The sequence below is a fragment of the Megalobrama amblycephala genome, linkage group LG3, assembly GCF_018812025.1.
Source record: "Megalobrama amblycephala isolate DHTTF-2021 linkage group LG3, ASM1881202v1, whole genome shotgun sequence".
NCBI classification, from domain to species: Eukaryota; Metazoa; Chordata; class Actinopteri; order Cypriniformes; family Xenocyprididae; genus Megalobrama; species Megalobrama amblycephala.
The window spans coordinates 58,259,100-58,275,753 of record NC_063046.1 but is presented as its reverse complement, the minus strand read 5'-3'; the positions used below and the strand labels follow the sequence as shown (position 1 = coordinate 58,275,753).

Here is a 16,654-nt window from a genome sequence, read left to right as displayed (position 1 = left end):
ATATTTAAAATTTAAGTGAAATAATCTAGTATCTTTTGGTGTCATAACCCTATTTATTAATTAGGTCATCAAAAAAAAAACAAAAAAAAAAAAACAACAATAACTAGGCTTATTTTATAGACCCATTTTCTTGGGGCAAGTTAAAATTTTAGCGGGGCAAGTAAAACTTTGAACCATTGTAGAAAAAATCCTTGGCGTTGAGCCCTGATCAGTGTTAATTTTTTTTTTTTTTTTTTGCATCAATTATTAAGTGAAGTAACCTGGGGATCTAAGAAAAACATACCAAAAAAAGAACTGTTTTTACTATGGGTTGGCCAATATATCAACCTATATTTGGCATTTTTTTTAATTATCGTTTTTGGCCGATAAGTTCTTCTAGGGTGCGTTTCCCAAACAACGATGTAACTCGCTGCTTCACTACCCATAGTACAATGCATCGTTGAACAAATCAACTAGCTAGTCACGACTGTTTCCCGAAACCGTATTGTCGTAAACTTGTCATTCAGCCACGTTGGTGAATGACGTCACACAGGTGGTAACTTCTTTAAAAGAATCCGTTTGAGGTCGAATTAATGCTAGATTTTTTTTGCTATAAATTACGGACATGGCATCAGAGGACTAATTCTCATTTTTCTCAGTTATTCTGCTTTATTTCCAGATTCAATCATATACTTGTTCTTACATACTAGAGCACATACGCACATGCGCACTCTTCAAAAACGGTGCTTTAAATCTCTTGACAAACTAAAATATGTAAATGACATTTGTATATATTCAAAATAATGACAGAACGTGCGATGTTAGTTGGCTAACAATGCTTTTGGGAAACTCGCCCTGTTCGGCCAAACAGGAAGTTGCTATCTAAAGAATAAATCACTGTTTTTTTATTATTATTATTATTTTACTTTTTTGTTTCTTCTTGAAGTACTTTTTTTCCATTTTCTCCAGTTATTTCTAATTGAATAAGTATTATATAAAATAATTTATCGCAGCACGTGTTATTTACTATCTTTAAATTAAAAACTGTGATATCATACAAGTCAACTGCTCTCAAAGATATCGGCATCGGCCATCGAATTGGTCGACAACTAGTTTTTACTACCGTGTTTTTGGATGTTTTGATATTCTTTGAAGTAAGTAAGTTGGAGTAACAAATACCATCATATTGCCATTAAAGGGTTAGTTCACCCAAAAATGAAAATAATGTCATTTATTACTCACCCTCATGCCGTTCCACACCCGTAAGACCTTCGTTAATCTTCAGAACACAAATTAAGATATTTTTGATGAAATCCGATGGCTCAGTGAGGCCTGCATAGCCAACAATAACATTTCCTCTCTCAAGATCCATTAATGTACTAAAAACATATTTCATGTGAGTACAGTGGTTTAATATTAATATTATAAAGCAACGAAAACAAAATAACGACTTTTATAGTGATGGCCGATTTCAAAACACTGCTTCAGGAAGATTCGGAGCATAACGAATCAGCGTGTTGAATCATGATTCGGACCACGTGTCAAACCGCCAAACTGCTGAAATCATGTGACTTTGGCGCTCCGAACCGCTGATTCGACACAAAAGATTCATAACGCTCTGAAGCTTCATGAAGCAGTGTCGCTTTATAATATTAATATTGAACCACTGTACTCACATGAACTGATTTAAATATGTTTTTAGTACATTAATGGATCTTGAGAGAGGAAATGTCATTGCTGGCTATGCAGGCCTCACTGAGCCATCGGATTTCAACAAAAATATCTTAATTTGTGTTCTGAAGATGAACAATGGTGTGGAACAACATGAGCAACATTCATTTTTGCGTGAACTAACCCTTTAATTATATTCAGATATTACTTTTTGAGCCTTGCATAAATTTAATTTGTCTTTGGTTGAATGAATATTCAGGTTTTCACTTCAAAAACTTATTTAACTCGTGGACATTCAAGCCAAAACGAGTAGACTTATTGATAAGTTAACATAAGGACTGAAAAATAAACATCCCAACAGTTCAAAACAAATGCTGCTAAACTCTCTATTTCGCTCATTAAGCATTGATAGACTCATCTGATCTGATCTGAATCACGCGTGCATATGAAGTACTGTAGATTCAATTTGATCTGAATTGGTCAGATAAAAAATTGTTCTGGACTAAAATCTGATTTGACGGGTGTTGATATCAAACAGCCTTTTAGAAATAAAAGTCATCTGAATCGGATCTGAATCATGTCCATGAATGAAGTGATGTGGATTAAATCAAGCAGTCTAATCTGAGTTGCTAACATAAACTATGGCGCACACTTTAGCGCCTCCCGAAACTCACTTTACCGGCTGTGTATAAAGTAAGCAGTCGGACAGCACACATGACAACACGTTATCTGGCCTATCAATCACACGAATCACCGGACTCAAGTGGTTATAAACGCATTTAATCTGCTGGAAGGACTTGTTGACTGATAGTTAGCTGAGCTGCTGCTAACACTCTCCTGCTAGCCGCTCAACTGAAGCAGTGACACGCACTTTCCCGTCTCTCCTCTGGCGAATCTCTGGCTCGAAGTGCGATTTATAGAGCGCGATGGTGTGATTTGTCGGTGTTATTTTGAGCTCGATCATCTCTCACCTCTTTGGGCACAAGCTGCTTTTCTTCGCTGGGCACCATTTCCATCTGATCATCCAGCCGCGGTCCGCTGTCAACAGGAGCTCTGCGAGTCGCTTCGGGACACCATTCTGAGTGTGTTAGGCGAAACAAGTCGATGTCGAAGAAACAACTTTTAGGCTAAATGGCTCGTAATCCAGCTTAATCTGTGTTACTTTCTTTCTGCTTGGACTGTAAGCAAAAACAGCAATCAATGGAGGAAAAATGGCCGCCACGCACTTTCGCGAGACTTCACATCAATCTGCGTCACTTCCGACAACACACTCTGTCTGTGGACTACATTATGAAACAGCTGAAAGTGTAAACTGGCAGTTAGGAAAACAAAAATATTGTTATGTAATGTGAGACCATGCCTTATATTTATGAAATACAAAGCTTGTCCTGAGAGAACAGTTCAACCTTTCGATTAAAGTCTGCTTACATTATATAACTGACCTTTGCCTTCAGTTATAAGCCAGTTTATTGTGTTCACTTCTTTCCCAACATTGGTTTGGAGGACAGAATTCACAACAAAAAAAATATTTTTATTACAAAACAATATGTCTTTAAGTGCTAATAAATTGCATTGTGCAACATCAAGCTAACTTATGTAGGCTTGAAAAAGACAACTTACTGATCTGCTATATAAACTTATTAATGGCTTACGGTTTTCCTAAAAATGCTGATCAGGCTTGGAAAAACTCCCATAGACTTACACTGAAAATCTGAACATTCATCAACCTCCAGCTGTCAAATTCAAATCTAAACACACTGAAGCCCATTAAACTCAATGAAGCTGCCATTCTATGTACTATTACTGAGCCATTCAAACTCAGAAACTAACTAACTAATATCCATCTATCTATCTATCTATCCACACACACTCACATACTCACACACTCGCTAGCTTTTAAACTACTAAACTAAAACTTAAACTATTTCAAACTGAAAAGCTTATAAAACTACTCCAAACATTCTGGATAGGCTTTTTCAAGCCAACTTAAAGGGTTAGTTCACCCAAAAATGAACATTATGTCATTAATGACTCACCCTCATGTCGTTCCAAACCTGTAAGACCTTCATTCATCTTCGAAACACAGTTTAAGATATTTTAGATTTAGTCCGAGAGCTTTCTGTCCCTCCATTGAAAGTGTATGTACGGTATACTGTCCATGTCCAGAAAGGTAATAAAAACATCATCAAAGTAGTCCATGTGACATCAGTGGGTCAGTTAGAATTATTTGAAGTATCTAAAATACATTTTAGTCCAAAAATAACAAAAACTACGACTTTATTCAGCATTGTCTTCTCTTCCGGGTCTGTTGTATATCCGCTTTCACTCCACAGTGACGCTGCTTCTTCTTCTTCTTTCCTGTTTTACGGCGGTTGGCATCCAGCTTATTGGTGCATTACCGCCCCCTTCTGCTCTGGACAGTGATGCGATTAGGACATCCACGACATGCACACCTACGCACCATTTTAAAAAATATAGCAATACCAAAATACAAACAATGTAGAATAGCTTGAATACAGCGTGCGTCTCCCTCAGACTGTAAACGAAGCTCGGGCGCACCGGATAACACGTCAGCAGCGTCTTACATCAGCAGCGTCACTGAGAGAGTTGTGAACCACACTCCGGAGCAGAAGGGGGCGGTAATGCACAAATAAGCTGGATGCCAACCGCCATAAAACAGGAAAGAAGAAGAAGAAGAACCGTCACTGTGGAGTGAAAGCGGATATACAGCAGACCCGGAAAAGAAGACAATGCTGAATAAAGTCGTAGTTTTTGTTATTTTTGGACCAAAATGTATTTTAGATGCTTCAAAAACCCACTGATGTCACATGGACTGATTTTATTACCTTTCTGGACATGGACAGTCTACCGTACATACACTTTCAATGGAGGGACAGAAAGCTCTCGGACTAAATCTAAAACTTAAACTGTGTGTTTGGAATGACATGAGGGTGAGTCATTAATGACATAATTTTCATTTTTGGGTGAACTAACCCTTTAAAGTTTGTCTACGAACTTTCTCATCTAGTTATCTATTCATCTATTTAATAAGTGTACACACTTCTTTCACATCTTTCTTGTGTGACAACTTGCCCCAGTCTGAACAGAACCCCAGGTTTCTTCCTGAATTTCCTAAAAGACATGATTCTGTCAAAGTGATTTCGTTGACTATGGCCGAAAGCTTTTCTTTCTGGAAAATCAAAGAGATCAAATTCTAATTTCTTCTTAAATAGTGTTATTTTAGTAGTATTGATTGTAGTTTTTATTGTAGTTTTAGATATATTGTAGTTTTTGTTAATATTTTGGATTCGATTTTATTTTTATATTTTCACTATAATTTTAGTTTGTATTTTTTTTTTAAATATATCTGTATTTTTTTTAATTTTAGTCTATTTAGCTTAAATTATTTAATAGTAATATTTTAATAGTAGTTAAACTATGAGTAATATAGCTGAAATTGTATGTACAATACTGTGTAAAAGTCTTAGGCCATGTTGTTTTAGCAATGATATAATTACCATATATAATTATTTCTCAGTCTCTTTATTAGAATATAAACAGAAAATACAGTAACTTTGTACGCAGTATTAAAAAGCAGAAAAAAAGGCTAATGTGGCAATTTAGTGACCTCCTCGTCACACTAAATACTGATTTTTGCTTGAACAATTTTGTTCAGAATTTTTTGAACATATTCAGAACATATTTCCTGTATTTTCTGTTTGAATCATAATAAAGAGACTGAAAAATAAATATGTATGTCATTAAAACATTTTATAATATTATTATATAATAAAATTATTTATTTGTGATTTAATGGAGACTTTATATTTTTTTAAATATAGCCTATTATTTTCTATTATTTATATTTTCTATTCTAGGATTATTTTCTAGCCTATTCTTTTGTATTTTCTGTTTTATTTTCATATAACGTTCATCTTAATTCATTATGTACAGTGTTGGAATGTCCTCTCTCTTGTATTGTAAATTATTTATCAACATAAATCATAAATTAAAAGAAAAACAGTGTCAAGCGTGTCCTTCAGATAATCTATATAAGCACAGTTTTGTGTTTACCCTGAAAAAAATTTGTTGTATTTTTTTAGTCATCTTTTATGATCAAATGATCTGAACAGACAACCCAGTGCAAAATATTTATGATAGCTATTTCAAAATATTACATTTTTACATGTTCATCTTTTTTTTTAGTGTGTAATGTTGCTGTCTGATCATGAACAAGGTCTGCAAAGTTACAAAGTCCTTCCAGCAGGAGTTATTCTCTATATCAGTGTCACTGAGACGCTCCATTGTAGTCTTGAGTTTTCTTCCAGGAATGAACACGGCACAATATTCCTCATTTCTGAGGCATACGCAAAAAAAAAGGGGCAAGACCTGGTTGAGTTAGTAAGTAGTCTTGGTTATAGTTAATTTTATTGCAAAATATGCATATAAATTAAAATATTTAAGTATTTTGAGAGCATAGGGAGGTCGACTCGATTGGGAGTGGGCGGAGCTAATGGCTTGCTTGTTTCAGCTCTTGAGTACAGCATCATAGGTAATGTAGTTTTGCACTACGAATTCTGCTGTTAAACACAATTATTTTAAAACTAAGTCGAAATAACGTGGGCTTACGGCTTCAACATCGATTAACAACCTTGTATAGCTCACAAGGGCCGTCTTTAAAGGTTTATAAGTTATTGTTAAAATTCAGTTTCCATATGGAGAAAATGAATTGAGTTTACTTCCAGAACTCTATAGGTCCTCATAACTTGTGAAAAAAAAATGTATTACCAAAATACCGCGTCTATAAGACATTGTTTAATGGTAGTTTTTTGCTGCCTTGAAAAACAATCACTGTTCACCACATTAAGTTTCTGTTTCGTTCTCCTCCACATTTACAGTGAATAAAGAGGGCACATCATACCGTTTCATTTTTATTGACAGGCTGTTTATATCTTCAACAACCATCTTTATGGCATGTGAGACGCGCATCATGGAATCAGGTATTCACAGATGTATTTCTTCTGGCTGCGACAGACCTCGTCATGCCACTTTCCCTGTGCTGCCAGCGAGAGCGTAACACAGCTCTCTCTCTTCCCCCCGGTGGGCTCTCTCTTGGATCGATCCCAGTGGAAGAAGGTGACGGGCAGGCTGTTCACGTCCACATACTGGCCTTCTTTCACTATGTCTGTTATGCCAATCCAGAAATCTTTGGATCCGGGCGAGCTGCGTTTGGCATAGTCTCTGAGTTCGTCGTTTTGGTTCACGTCTCGAGGAATGGCCAGGGTCCCTCCCTGCGCGATGCAGTCCTCGTTGGCCTCGTGGTAGTGCTTGGCCTGCTCAGAAACCAGGTAACACTTCCTGTGGGCCTTGATGCCACGCAGGCAAACTGAAAAGTATACAACACATTCACTCATGTAAACCGGTTTACAACAGTTTTGAGTGTGTCTTTCACATGCTTTACCATGCACCTCCTGAAACTCACTTTACTGCTCAATCTCCAGATTTAAATCCCATTGAAGAAGCGTTTCACCAGCTGAAGAGGAGACTAAAGGCAGAAACTCCCCAAATCAAGCAACCGTTGAAAATGGCTGCATTAAAGGCCTGGAAAAGCATTTCAAAGTGTGAAACCAAGAGTCTGGTGATGTCACAGACTCGCTCCTTTAATTGCTTCCAAGGGATTTACAACTAAATATTAGCTTTTACACTTTTACATTTGCTTTAAGTTAAACTGTCATAATATATTTATGCTCACATTAGGCATATATATATATGATTAAGGTTTATGTGCCATCTGCTGTGTCGTGGCTGAAATAGCGCATGTGAGCGCGAGCACATTTAAATATAATTTAGGCTATATATTAAAGGCACAATATGTAATTTTCACCACTAGAGGTCACTTATGGGGCATTCACACCAGACGCGACTTGCGCGAATAAATAGCGCTATTCGCATGTAGTTGGACGCTTAAACATTTTGAGTTTACTTGCTTCATTCGCACGTGAAATTCACTTCACAACAGATGCGAATTCGTGTCATGAGAGGCGCTCTCCCTCTCCTTTAAATATGTGTCCCAGTGATATTCCACTTCTTTCTGCACACTTCCTCTGAATAAACACATCAACTCGTCAGCAGGAAAGTAGTTGTAAAATACGGCAAATAAGCTCAATTTGCTGGCTTTAGCTAGCTTGTAGTCTCAATTTGTACATATATAGCTCAAATTGAGTAAAGACAACTTACGTTTTTTACAACTTACGAGATTGTCCGACTTCCTCACTCACTTTCTTAAAAACAAGATCTTGTTTATTCCTATTTCTATAAAAGTATGAAGATGTATCATACAGTGATGATGATTTTTTTCCTCCATTGTTGTTTCGGATTTCTGCCTCTGCTCGCTACGTCGTAATCGCGTCACTACTAGAGCAAGCTCCTGATTGGTGAATTTTCGTCAAAGTTCAGATTTTTCAACTTGCGCGATTCACACGTTACACACGTCAAATGCCCGAAACGCTCAATTCGCGTCACGTCATTCGTGCCACCGGATGTCTATTCGCGTCTTTGCATTGATTTAACACGTAAATCACTCACGCTTAAAGGTGCCATCAAACATTTTTTTACAAGATGTAATACAAGTCTAAGGTGTCCCCTGAATGTGTCTGTGAAGTTTCAGCTTAAAATACCCCTTTTTTTATTTTAAATAATTTTTTTAACTGCCTATTTTGGGGCATAATTAGAAATGTGCCAATTCAGGGCTGCTGCCCCTTTAATTGCTCGCGCTCTCCGCCCCCCAGAGCTCTCGACTCTATCATTGCATAAACAAAGTTTACACAGCTAATATAACCCTCAAAATGGATCTTTACAAAGTGTTCGTCATGCAGCATGTCTAATCGCGTAAGTACAGTGTTTATTTGGATGTTCACATTTGATTCTGAATGAGTTTGATAGTGCTCCATGGCTAACGGCTAATGCTACACTGTTGGAGAGATTTATAAAGAATGAAGTTGTGTTTATGAATTATACAGACTGCAAGCGTTTAAAAATGAAAATAGCGACGGCTCTTGTCTCCGTGAATACAGTAATAAACAATGGTAACTTTAACCACATTTAACAGTACATTAGCAACATGCTAACGAAACATTTAGAAAGACAATTTACGAATATCACTAAAAATATCATGATATCATGAATCATGTCAATTATTATTGCTCCATCTGCCATTTTTTGCTATTGTTCTTGCTTGCTTACCTAGTCTGATGATTCAGCTGTGCACATCCAGACGTTAATACTGGCTGCCCTTGTGTAATGCCTTGAACATGGGCTGGCATATGCAAATATTGGGGGCGTACATATTAATGATCCCGACTGTTACGTAACAGTCTGTGTTATGTTGAGATTCGCCTGTTCTTCGGCGGTCTTTTAAACAAATGAATGACATGAAACAATGGTGTTTGAGACTCACTGTATGTCATTTCCATGTACTGAACTCTTGTTATTCAACTATGCTGAGGTAAATTCAATTTTCAATTCGATGGCACCTTTAACACTTCATTTGCATCTGGTGTGAACGCACCATTATTCAAAACAAAAGCGTAGCCTGATGACGCCGTGGATGAGTGTGGAATCATGGGAGTTGTCATCTTCACCTCCACAGCCAGCCGGTGGAAAGCGATCTGACATGACTCAGGCAGAAATCATGTTCATGTATGAGCTAAAGTTTTATTAAACGTTACTGTGGTATGAAGCAGGGTGGGGCCGCGAGCCTGCATGGGTCATTTTATATTGCTGTTTTTATTATGCTTATATGCCCCAGTCAGACACTGCCACTCCTTTAGTTTAATGTTTAATGTTCGCCTCCTTCTTCCCTAAACTTGAACTTTGTTACAGATACATTTGATCACTTAAATCAACATTATTTTATTTTATTCTAATGAAATAGCTGCAAGTGCTGAATTACTACTCATACAGGTCACTTTATCTGAGGGGTAATGCAGCGCTGTTTTACTAAGTGAAAACAATCATACTAAAAATACATTTGAGTGTGTTGAAAGTTGTGTGTGCGCTCGGTGGCTGTATGAGAAACTTGTTGCACACTGCAGTAAGCTAGATTGATATTAGAATATCATATTAATAAAAGTTGGATGACTTGTTGATAATTAATGTGCTTCAGATAACATAATATTTTGAGTTTTGATTATTTATTAAACCAATCTCCTTCATTGTAATAACCTACATTTTTAATTTCAATGAACTCAAAATTTTAAGGCAACCATACTTACTTTTTAAGTTAAACCAACAATAATTTTTCACAGTGTGGTTAAAATTGATGATGTTGGAAACATTTGGGATAATGCAAGTACACAAGTCAACAAACTATTGTTCAAGTGGTTTTTGGATATTTTAATCCAAAAATCGTACATATTGTGCCTTTAACAGAACTGTTTTGCATGTATTCTCCCTCTCTGGTGCGCTTCGGTCACAACACAGCAGACAGCACTCAAACTATGATAATTTATTTAGTTTCCACCAAATACACAACTACATAAAATTACAACTATAAATCTGTAGTATCTTCACAGTCACTGCTGTGTATTAAAAATAAAAAAAGAAAGTCATGGAAAGAAGCTCTGAAAGCACAATGTTTGAAAGAGATACCATATTAATACATTCCAACTTTACAGTAACAGCTGTAATGGTATTTTGGTGAGAACTAGGGTTACCACGGTACATTTTTTTAAGGGTTTTATATTCTTGGATGAATCCCAATCCCAAATTTCTCCCTGAAAGACGTGTTGCTGTCCTCAGTGACAGAGAAGCTACATCATTTTACATCACTGCAGTTTTTTTCCCCCATTATTCAGTCATTACCCTTGTACTTATTATGGAAATAATATACTTTAAAAGAATATACTTAGCGTACTGGATGCAATTTTTTTCAGACAGTGCATTGCTATTTACAATTACATGAAAATGTATTAAATTTAAATTAGTTTAAATTTATATTAAATGCAATTAGTTGAACTTAGGAGTGTTTTTTACCCATATAAGTAGGACGTAAGTACATTATTTATATGTAATTTCATAATTGCTATGAAATCAGTTCACTTCAGAATTAAAATTTCCTGATAATTTACTCACCCCCATGTCATCCAATATGTTTATGTCTCTTTCTTCAGTGGAAGGTTTTTGAGGAAAACATTCCAGGTTTCTTTTCCACTGAAGAAAGAGACATAAACATATTGGATGACATGGGGGTGAGTAAATTATCAGGAAATTTTAATTCTGAAGTAAACTCATCCTTTAAAAAAAACATACACTGTAAAAAAAATATTGTTGGTTTAACTATAAAAAAGTAAAAAAAAAAAAAAAAAAAAAAAGAAAGAAAAGAAAAAAAAGAAAAAAAAAAATTGCCTGGTTCCCGTTAGTTTTTGAATTCATTGAAATTAAAAGTTTGAGTTTGAGATTGGTTTAATAAACAGAAACTCAAAATATTATGCTATTTGAACCACATTAATTATCAACTTGACAAAAGAAAAAAGTCGTGATAACAAATCATGAAAATAATTATTTACAGTGTAGACATGAAAGTGTTCTCTCACTAAGTACACTTGAGTGGCCTTTTATTTTGTTAATTATTATATTATCTGCAAGAAAAATACATTTTAAAAGATTTTAAGTAACCTACGAGCTCCTCTAACAGACATTCTATAAGTAACTTTGCAAGTACATGTCAAGTTAACCTGAACCCTAGTTGACATGCAGCTGCAAAGATACTTATAGTAAGCAGAATGTCTAAAGGGGACTATCAAAATAAAGTGTGACCAACACTGTAGAGACACTTCTAAATGGGCACCTAAAAATATGCACTACTGATGCTTGCAGTGTGAAACAGGCGTAACCCTGAATAATGATCTGCAACATAAGGAGAGCTTTTTAAATGAAATAAATGCTGTATTGTTGTTGACCTGTTTGCAGTGCCTGCATCTCTTTCAGAGAGTTGATTTCCTGCCACAGCTTGTCAATCTGTGTCCTCATGTCATCATCTTCTGTAGCTGTATCTCAGCAGAAGAACCACAGACCGGAGGTTAGATAAAGTTGCTGATTGCAGTTTTCTAAACAGTGAGACAGAAGTTACCTCTCTGTTGAGCCGGAACTGCTTTCTTAGTGCGAGACGGATGGCCATATCCGTAGTGGAGGACGCCGAAGCAGATCACCAAAAGCAGAAGTCGAGATTGTGCCATGGTCACGGACGGGCCGTTTAAATCACTGGGAGAAATATGGACAAGTCTTACAGTTTTCTCCCTTCCACACTCTCATGCTATTGGCTGGACATTGAGTGTTTGTGTGTACCTAAAGGGGAATTCAAATACCTTCAGTGCAGTCACAACAGCCCTTCCCCTGTTTCCAGCCATTCAAAAATATTTACTCTGAAAGCACACAAAATTTATTTGGTCCTTTTCCCATTCATAACCCAACAAGAAAATTCATTCACTACCACACGTTATGTGCCATGGGTTAAAAGAACTCAAGTTAAAGTGCCTCTATTATGCTATTTTAAAGATTCCTAACTTTGTTTTAAAGTCTTCTACAATAGGTTTACAAAAACATCTTAATTTTCTCATAATATATATTGCACATCACTTCATTTCTCAGTCTGAAAGCAGTTTGTTCTAAGATTCTCTCTAAACTCCTCCTTTCAGAGAGCCTCCTCTGCTCTGATTGGTCAGATGGCCGTGTCTGTTGTGATTGGTCGACCGCTTACAGGTACAGTTCACAGTGTTTGAGGGCGGGTCAAAGTAGACGTTGTTCACAGGCAGCCAATGAAGACCATAGGCTGGTATTATGCAAATTTGTTACATTGTTACGTACACTAAAAAATTCTGGGTTAAAAACAACCCAAGTTGGGTTAAAAATGGACAAGCGGTTGGGTTAAATGTTTGCCTAACGTGCTGGGTAGTTTTATGTAACTCAACTGTTGTTTAAAAATGACTATATGTCTGGCTTAAAATGAACCCAAAATATGTTGGAAATTAAAAGTCAGACACATAATTACTAGAGGCAACAATAATAATCAAAAGGTGAACATTTATTAATAAGCAATTTAATTTTATTGTTTAATTGTTATTCTTTAAACATATTAATAAATGTTCATTTCCAACATATTTTGGATTCATTTTAAGCAGCAATACAGTCATTTTTAAACAATAGTTGAGTTAAATAAAACTACCCAGCAGGTTGGGCAAACATTTAACCCAACCACTGGATTAAAACAACCCAATCACTGGGTTTGTCCATTTTCAACCCAGCTTGGGTTGTTTTTAACCCAGTTTTTTTGTGTGTAGGTTTGAAACAGGAAGTGAGACTGAAATTGCTGACGACTCGTTTTGGCAGTTCAGAATCGATTCTTTCTTTTAGAAGAAAATAACTTCATTTATCAAGCACTTTGATCTTTAAAACGTTACAGACCTTTTACATTCACAAACAGCTATATTACATACTGCATGGAAGGTAATATTTGAAAAAGCATAATATGGGCACTTTAATGAAATCATATTTCAGTTTCAGTCCTTTGTAAATAAATTCCTTGCTGAGTTGATTATCTGTTGACCATGTTCTAAAGTGAAGTCATATGTGAAGTCGATTATAATACACTGAAAAAAATAGAAAAGAAATTCAAATGTGAGCATTTATTATTTTATTTTATTTTAATTACATTTTTATTTTGTTATTATTTTTGAGTCAATGACGTGACAGGTCGTTTTTTTATCCAAAGGCCTTAATAATAATAAAAAAACAAAGATATGACATCCAAAGTCTGTAAGGTACCTGTAATACAACTAGATCTCTTTTATTGAATCCTAAAGGTTTTAATTATATTTTGCAACATATAAAGGCATTTTAAAGATTCTGAAGTGTCAAAAGGTCATTCGGTTTAACCGTCCAAAGGCCAATACAGCCATTTTATTTGTGATTAAAATATCTTAAAATGTAATAAATGTATATGATTTTTATTCTGGCATGATTTTATAACATCATATATCAACATAGTGCAAAATGGTATTAAAATTATGTGTAGAAGTCGTTGCTTTGTTATGAGAAAGAATGTCCGGAAAAAATGAATTTCATTGATGTCATTCGGAGTAACCAATATAAAGGGAATATTTTGGATCAAGTCATGCGGTCAATATCATGTGACAGGATGTGACATCATTCAGACACCTGCAAAGGACCACATGGTCGTGAAGCAAAGTAACTAACTCTCTCTTAACTCTTTGAAAAATTCATGATTTCACTCTCATACGCATGTCCCGAAACATCAGGTCATTCGGTACAACCGCTATAAAACATGGAAAATGTTGTAATATTTTAAAAACTTGTACTAAATATAAAATGTTTGATTGTCCTTTTGCAAGATATCAGCCTGTTAGCATTGCTTGAAAATAACGTCATTCGGTATAACCAAAAGTGTCATTAAACATAACCATATAATCTCAACACTTAATAAAACTTCAAAATGAATTATATCTCCATTGTTTTTTTTACACTTTTAAAAACCTTATTCGTCAATGACCTCTTTACATATAGCATTCATTTTCATTTGTTGTTTTGCAACGGTATAAATTTTAAATTTTCATAATTTAGTCCTGAAAGTGTTCAAATAAGAAATGTTTTTGTTTTTAATCATAAATGTTGATTAGCTCAAACAATATTACTTTTAGCTAAAAAAGCTTCATTTGTTTTAACCAATGTTGATTAGCTCAATCAAAATTTAATTTAATAATTATTTATTTATGTTTATTTTATTTTGTATTATTTTATTATTATATTAATTTACTCAATCATTATTTTATAATTGAATACACAATTTATTCATTTTTTAATCATAAAGATAAATTACACAATTATTAATTCATTGCATAACTCTCTTGTTCATAAACACGTCTTGAGGATATGAATAACTTCACATTGATTTTAGTTGGAGTTGTAGACAGAGGGGCTGTTGATCAGGGAAGGAAGTCCAGTTCAGAGCTCCGTGTTCTCGGCTAATTTTAGAGTGTGATGCTGTTAGATGAAGGGAGCGGAGAGACGAGTGCAAAAAAGAGCAAACAGCCCAAAGGGAATATCTTTCACTGTGTGTCCTTAAAACCCATGACATGTGCCCTGAAGATCATTTAAACACTCGTTTTAAAAAGAAAAACATGTTGACAGCCAAATTTGTGTTTCATTTAAAAAATAACATGAATATAATTTAACCAGAATTGAGAATTTTCCGAAGCCTGGACCAGTGTCATTCCTGAGCTGTGATCACTCAGGATTCCCAACCCTTTTAACACATGAATTTGGTTGAATCCATGACTTATGATTGTATTAATTTCCAAAGCTTTTCCAACCAGGGAGTCATATTTCAAAATTCTGTGTATTTCCCAACTGGAACTCTTAATGCAGTGGACACAATTTAAAGAAATGGAACCTTCTACTCATCAACATGTCATTCCAAGTCTGTATGACCTTGTAATTACAATGAATAGGGATCAGTGTTGGGGAAAGTTACTTTTAAAATTGCGTTACTCCTTAAAGGTTCTCTAAGCGATCCTGGGTGGATGTAACTTCCTGTTGACATTTGTAGTGTTGTCAAACAAAAAAGAAGCTAGCTAGACCCTCCCTCCTCCTCCTCCTCCCCCCCCTCCCCTCCGTGCTTCCTGAAACAGTCATGAACACGCATTTAAAATCATTCTTGTCGGTTATTGGCTGGAGCGTGTTTATTATGATTCGTGGTCCAGGCTGCACCAGGTAGTTTTTATTGCCGTTTTCGGAGCTTGTGGCGACTACAGAGACCGCGTTTTTTTACAGTGTGTTCAGGGGACAGGCAGCTAGTGGATAGTGAGGAGATGTTTGCTGTATGTGGCAAAAAATGTTTTGGCCTAAAAACGCATGACAGAGCACCTTTAAAAAAGTAGCAAATTGTGTTACTTTTTATACAAAGTAATATTACGTTACTTTTGCTTGTTTGTTTATTTATTTTTTTGGCAAATGCCAAGGCCCTTTCAAACCGAAAGTGAAATGATGTGGGAGAAAAAAGTTCGACACACTTACCTCAGCAATAAAAAAAATGAAATTTTTGCTTATTCCTATGGTTGAATTGGATCATTGAAGGTAAATCATTGGTTAATAAAGTGAGATTAAATACATAAAGTACTGTATCATATTTTATTATTGCAGGTTTGCGTAATATTCTGAGTTTGCATTTCACTGTTTTTATTCATTTTGACGAATACTGAATCTGTGAGATGAGTAAATGATTACATTTAGTTTAGTCTTAAGCCCAAAGTATAGTTCACTTTTTACGCATACGCGAGGGTCAGCGTACAGTGTGCGTGATGCGAATTTCGTCATCAGAAGAGTATGCGCATATTTTATGTACTATACTTGTACTTGTTAGAGCATAAACAACATCTGCAAAGTTACAACGCTCAAAGTTCAATGCAAAGGGAGAAATTCTCTTTGACAGAAATTGTTGTTTAAGGACTACAACAAACGGCTGGTAGAGACTACAATGAGCTTCTTCCCGGGTTACTGACATCACCATCCCTAAAATTTGCATAAACCCCACCCCCGGGAACACACAACAAAGGTGGCGAGGCCATGTTGGGCTGCTTTAGAGAAGAGGAAGAGTTGTAGTAAAGTGTTGTTGTCATACCGTCATTTTACGCCGGACTGCTTCACAAACGAGGGTCAATTCAACACTGGATTTGCACAAAAGATTAACATGACGGCACATGCTAGTGGATGAGTTGAATCAACTCCACAGCAACTACATAAATTTATCCACTAACCATTCAGAAACGTCCAGTTTCATTCTAAAAGTTGTAACTTCTTCCTGAGTCTCTCCATCAGTGTCGACTCCGGTTTGAACAATGTAAGGCTGAACACCGTTACTGACAATCCTCATTTTGGCTGCGTGAGATTCTCCAGCTTTGTTATTGTTGAGCTGTTAAAGCTCCGCCCTCTT

At 35.7% G+C, this 16,654-nt stretch overlaps 2 protein-coding genes across 3 annotated transcripts in view; both read right to left on the bottom strand.

The window, feature by feature from the left end:
- usp47 (ubiquitin specific peptidase 47) overlaps positions 1-2,923 on the bottom strand; it is a 46,943-nt gene extending 44,020 nt beyond the window's left edge. For both annotated transcript variants that reach the window (XM_048186219.1, XM_048186220.1), the window contains exon 1: positions 2,622-2,923. In XM_048186219.1, coding sequence (XP_048042176.1) covers positions 2,622-2,666 — 45 coding nt within the window. In that variant the 5' untranslated portion in view covers positions 2,667-2,923. The remainder of the gene's footprint in view (positions 1-2,621) is intronic.
- A 3,553-nt stretch (positions 2,924-6,476) lies between these two features.
- Positions 6,477-11,970, bottom strand: clec3a (C-type lectin domain family 3, member A). The gene is made up of 3 exons (XM_048183398.1): positions 11,780-11,970; positions 11,610-11,696; positions 6,477-7,036 (listed from the first exon to the last, which is right to left on the bottom strand). The coding sequence occupies exons 1-3, from the start codon at positions 11,883-11,885 to the stop codon at positions 6,639-6,641; spliced, it is 591 nt and encodes a 196-aa protein (XP_048039355.1). The 5' UTR covers positions 11,886-11,970; the 3' UTR covers positions 6,477-6,638.
- Between the last annotated feature and the right edge of the window lie 4,684 nt (positions 11,971-16,654).